The 5,282-nt window shown below is 43.7% G+C and overlaps 1 protein-coding gene across 1 annotated transcript; it reads right to left on the bottom strand.

Annotated features, from left to right (window-relative positions):
* Positions 1 to 392: 392 nt before the first annotated feature.
* Positions 393 to 3,817, bottom strand: LOC119896057 (protein NLRC3-like; the record flags this gene model as incomplete). Its single annotated transcript, XM_038709538.1, has 3 exons — positions 1,890 to 3,817; positions 1,376 to 1,549; positions 393 to 444 (listed from the first exon to the last, which is right to left on the bottom strand). Coding segments are annotated over exons 1-3 (2,154 nt in total), but the record flags the coding sequence as incomplete, so codon positions are not given.
* Between the last annotated feature and the right edge of the window lie 1,465 nt (positions 3,818 to 5,282).

Here is a 5,282-nt window from a genome sequence, read left to right as displayed (position 1 = left end):
AATCATAACAAGAAGCTGAAAATCAGGAGTTTAAGAGGTTCAGTGAATTATCCAGTGGAGACTTTTCTTGTTATATTAAGATTTTAAATGTGGAGCTCAACATTGCTCTGCCAAAGTCAATGGACTAAACCACTGAAGAAGAAGAGAGACTTTAGCATTAAGATCCTAAGTGTGGATCAGTATAATATCAGCCTTATATCTGCACTTTAGTGTCACCACAACATTCACATCATATTAATCTCAGCACAGAAGGAAAAACTGGTGTCTGACCTCAGAGTCTCCAGTCTGCAGTGTGGACTCTCCAGAAAACCACACAGCAGCTTCACTCCTGAATCCTGCAGCCTGTTGTCACTCAGGTCCAGCTCTCTCAGATGGGAGGGGTTGGATTTCAGAGCTGAGGCCAGAGAAGCACAGCTGATCTCTGACAAACTGCAGCTCTCCAATCTGAATAAAGAATAAATGATGGAGATAAAAATCCATTTCTAATCCAATCAGATGTGTTCAGATTTTAAATGTGTAGATCAACATTACTATGTCAAATCTTTTCCCTAAAATGAGTAGACAGACTTTGTCATTGTGTTATTGTGCATTACAAAGTAACGCGTTACTGTAATCAGATTACTTTTGTCTGTAACGCAGTAATGTAACGCATTACTGTTGATAACTTCAGTAATCAACTTACAGGTAGTAATAAAAAAATCATCGCGTTAATGCGTACTGGTTCTTGAACTATCCGCATAACGGGAGAAGAAAAATAAATCAAATGTCCCTTTTCATGTGTGTTTGTGTAACCCTTTTCTGACCTCACTTTTGACTTCAGCGCCAGTTCATGAGGACGCAGAAATTGTCAACACTGTCCAAATGTCAGCACAACATTCATACACCTATTCATGTCAACACAGATCAATAACATGCTGCTGATCTCAAGCCAGTCTGGATTAATGATCAAGTCAGACATGTTGGTACTTTTGTTACTTTCATTCTCCTCTGTTTCTTCTAATTCAGAACAATCGTGTGACTTACTAAGACAGATGTTTTCTATAGAATTCCAAAATAAAAAGACTTTATGAAATGAATAAGACTTTAAGTGCAGTGCAGAGCTCTTTAACACCTGTCCCAGCAGTTCTGATGCTCATTTCAAAGCATCATCACCACAGTCATCTCCATCAAGACACAGCTGACTGACTGTGAGCTTCATCCTCAGTCATCTTTAGAACTGGATCAACATGAATCCAGTTTAAGTTCAGACTAAATTCAGAGCTGTTGTGATTTGTGCTCAGACAAACTCAGAACACAAGAGAACTGAAGAAAATTTAAAACTTCTGTTATGGATTTAAATTTGGTAGATGGACAAGAGCAGAACACATGAATTGACCTCAGAGTCTTCAGTCTACAGTTTGGACTCTCCAGTCCAGCAGACAGCAGCTTCACTCCTGAATCCTGCAGGTCGTTGTCACTCAGGTCCAGCTCTCTCAGATGGGAGGGGTTGGACTTCAGAGCTGCAGCCACGACTTCACACTGAGTTTTTGAGAGTCCACAAAAGGAAAGTCTGTGATGACAGAGAATATAAAACTTAAAAATATAATAAAATCTGACACATTATTCTAAAAATAGACTCTGTGCATTTTGCATCACAAAGCACATTAAATTGAGCAGCTGCAACTCAGCTGCATGAAGGTGTTATCCGTCACTTCCTGTGTCCCCTTTGTGGCGCTCTAGAGCACTTGGTGATACGATTATAAATGAATATTGGCATGTAGATCTGTTCAGCGGGACAGTTATCAAGCATGTAAAGTTTTGTGCAGATGTGAGCATGTATCTTTACTGTAATACTGATGCTTCAGCTTTACGTCGCTTTACAGTGTTGATAATGGTACATTTGGACTTACAGAGCCTTTCTGCAGTTTCTCACAGCTGCAATCAGTCTCCGTCGTCCCTCCTCTGATGTGTTGTACTTCTGCAGGTCCAACTCATCCAGAACCTCCTCTGACATCTGCAGCATGTAGGCCAGAGCTGAGCAGTGGATCTCTGAGAGTCTCTTCTCTGATCTGTTCTGTGACTTCAGGAACTCTTGGATCTCCTGATGTACTGAGTGGTCGTTCATCTCCGTCAGACAGTGGAAGATGTTGATGCTTCTGTCAGGAGAGATCCAGTTCATGTTCATCTCCTTCAGGTTGTTGATGGCTCTCTGGATGATTTCTGGACTGTTGTCTGTCCGACCCAGCAGGCCTCCTAAGAGTCTCTGGTGGGACTCCAGAGAGAGGCCATGAAGGAAGCGAACAAACAAGTCCAGGTGGCCATTTTTACTTTCGAGAGATTTCTTCATGGAACTCCTCAGGAGGTCCTCCAGGCTTGGGTCATGCTCATCCTCACTGTCACTATCCCGACTATCCAGAAGGGATTGGTGGTAAGTGTTGTATAGACAGTCTGTAGGTTTTGAGTCCCTGTGTTTTTCACTGTGTTTTGTGAGGTATTTCCAGTCTTTCCACAGGAAGTCCTCCAGTCCCTTTTTGTTCCTGCAGGTGTAACAGTGGAACATGTAGACTGCAGCCAGAAACTCCTGAACGCTCAGATGAACAAAGCAGTAGACTGTTTTCTGGAAGATCACACTCTCTCTTTTGAAGATCTCTGTACAAACTCCTGAGTACACCGAGGCCTCTGTGACATCAAGACCACACTGCTCCAGGTCTTCTTGGTAGAACATGATGTTTCCTTTCTCCAGCTGTTCAAACGCCAGCCTCCCCAGCTTCAGAAGAACCTCCCTGTCAGCCTCCGTCAGCTCCTGTGGACTCGTCTCATGTCCCTCATCGTACTTCTGCTTCTTCCTCTTTATCTGAACCAGCAGGAAGTGTGAGTACAGGTCAGTCAGGGTCTTGGGCAGCTCTCCTCTCTGCTCTGTAGTCAACATGTGCTCCAGAACTGTAGCAGTGATCCAGCAGAAGACTGGGATTAGACACATGATGTGGAGGCTCCTGGAGGTCTTGATGTGTGAGATGATTCTGCTGGACAGCTCTTCATCACTGACTCTCCTCCTGAAGTACTCCTCCTTCTGGGCGTCAGTGAAGCCTCGTACTTCCGTTACCCTGCCGACACACGAAGGAGGGATCTGATTGGCCGCTGCAGGTCGGGAAGTTATCCAGACGAGAGCCGAGGGAAGCAGATTCCCCTCGATGAGGTTTGTCAGCAGCAGGTTGACTGATGACTTCTGTGTGACATCAGACACAACCTCACTGTTGTGGAAATCCAATGAAAGTCTGCTTTCATCCAGGCCGTCAAAGATGAACAACAGTTTCCAGATGGCGAGCTTCTCCGCTGGGACCTTCTGTAATGTTGGATGGAAAACATGGAGCAGCGTGAGGAGACTGTGCCGCTCATCTTTGATCAAGTTCAGCTCCCTGAACGAGAGCAGAACCAGCAGACCGACATCTTGGTTTTCCGAGCCCTCTGCCCAGTCCAGAGTGAACTTCTGCACCGAGAAGGTTTTTCCAACACCAGCGACGCCGTTGGTCAGAACCACTCTGATGGCTCTCTGTTGGCCAGGTAAGGCTTTAAAGATGTCCTGGCACCTGATTGGAGTGTCATGGAGGGTCTTCTTCTTGGAAGCTGTCTCAAGCTGCCTCACCTCATGCTGGGTATTAACCTCTTCACTCTGTCCCTCTGTGATGTAGAGCTCAGTGTAGATCCTGTTGAGGAGGGTTCCACTTCCTGTTTCATCACTTCCTTCAGTCACACGTTCACATCTCCTCCTCAGACTGATCTTATGTTCATCTAAAACCTCCTGCAGACTGCCATCCACTGTCACAGAAGAAAGAATCATTAGTGGGAATTATTCATTAGCACCAACATAAAAACAACCAGTAAGAAAACTGAATCCTATTGAAAATGTTTCTGATTGGCTGAGACAGCAACATTTTAAATGCTGCGAGGCAAAGAAAGCCAAGAATCCTGTTTTCAGACATGAGGACATCAGCAGACAGATGGACAGTCTTACTTTGTACAGATCTGCTCTGACTGGCTGTCTGCAGTCCAGCTCTGGTTCTGGATCTTTCTCCACACTGGGGACAGGAGGAGTGTCCTGATGAAGCAGACTGGTCCCAGTATGAGGTGATGCACCGTCTGCAGAACCAGTGTCCACAGCTGGTAGAGACTGGATCCTTCAGGACGTCCTGACACAAAGCACAGCAGGACGGCTGCTCCTCCACAGAAACATGACTCCTCTTCCTCTCTCTGTGAAGACATGTTGTCATGGTTTTGGCTTTGAGGGTTATTATTTCCTGTTTTATTTTGTTAACTGCTTCCTCTTGTGTCTTTGTGTTTCCTGTTTTACTTTGGTATTTTCCTCTCATCTGGTTTCGGTTCACTTCACTTCCCCTTGTGTGATTGTTTGCTCCTCCCTGATTAAGTTCACCTGTGTCTCATTATCTTGTGCTCACTGTATTTAGGGCCCTTCCGAAACTAGACCCTCACTACTTCCACTCCGACACAGAGTGAACTCTGGAGTCACCCTCACAGCCAAATCGTACCCACGTAGGGTAAACATATAGCGGCCAACTTTCGGATGAACTACCCTCCCCCCCAGCGTCAATAGGATCTGACGTTACCGCTGAAGCCTAGGCCTACTCACTGCTATAATACGTGTATCAAATAAACATTTGTATTAAGATTCAGGATTGATGTTGAGGAAAAGTTTGTTTTTTTGCAATATTGAAACTGAAAGCATTTGTCATTAATTTTGTGTTTGTGTCGAATATTTCTTTAAGAACATGACTTTAGACATCACAACAAATAAAATTATATTACATTCTTTTATGCAAAGAATGGCTATATTTATCTTATATGAAAAATATTACATTCACAAATGCAACATTTCAATATAAATCAAATATTATATTGAAGCATTATATAGTGTGAAGAATTTAAAACAGTTGTATGAAGACTTAACTATTTTTTTTTAATGCCTTTGTTGCTTGTTACGTGATCCCCCTGTGTGTCTAGTTATGCCATGTTCTATTTGTCCTTTAATGTAGGCCATTTTATTTTGGCAAGATTTTCACGAGATGAATACGATTCAATAATATCAGCAGTTGTATTGTCTATCAGACAAGAGCCTTTTTAATTAAACACAATTTAACAACCCACTACCACTCTGCCCTCTTTGGTTTCGGATGGCACTCAATGTGGCGGACCCTCTGCATGAACCGGCATGAAAGCGCAAACAGAGTGGATTTCAGTGGATTTTGTCTGCCGTTCAAGCCCTATCCCTCGTGTTAGTTTCCTCATGG

The sequence above is a fragment of the Micropterus salmoides genome, unplaced genomic scaffold (genome assembly GCF_014851395.1).
Source record: "Micropterus salmoides isolate LMB-PRFRI ecotype aquatic unplaced genomic scaffold, ASM1485139v1 Ms_hic_scaffold_9, whole genome shotgun sequence".
Lineage (NCBI taxonomy): Eukaryota > Metazoa > Chordata > Actinopteri > Centrarchiformes > Centrarchidae > Micropterus > Micropterus salmoides.
The sequence above is the reverse complement of the archived record's forward strand: the minus strand, read 5'-3'. Positions and strand labels throughout refer to the sequence as shown.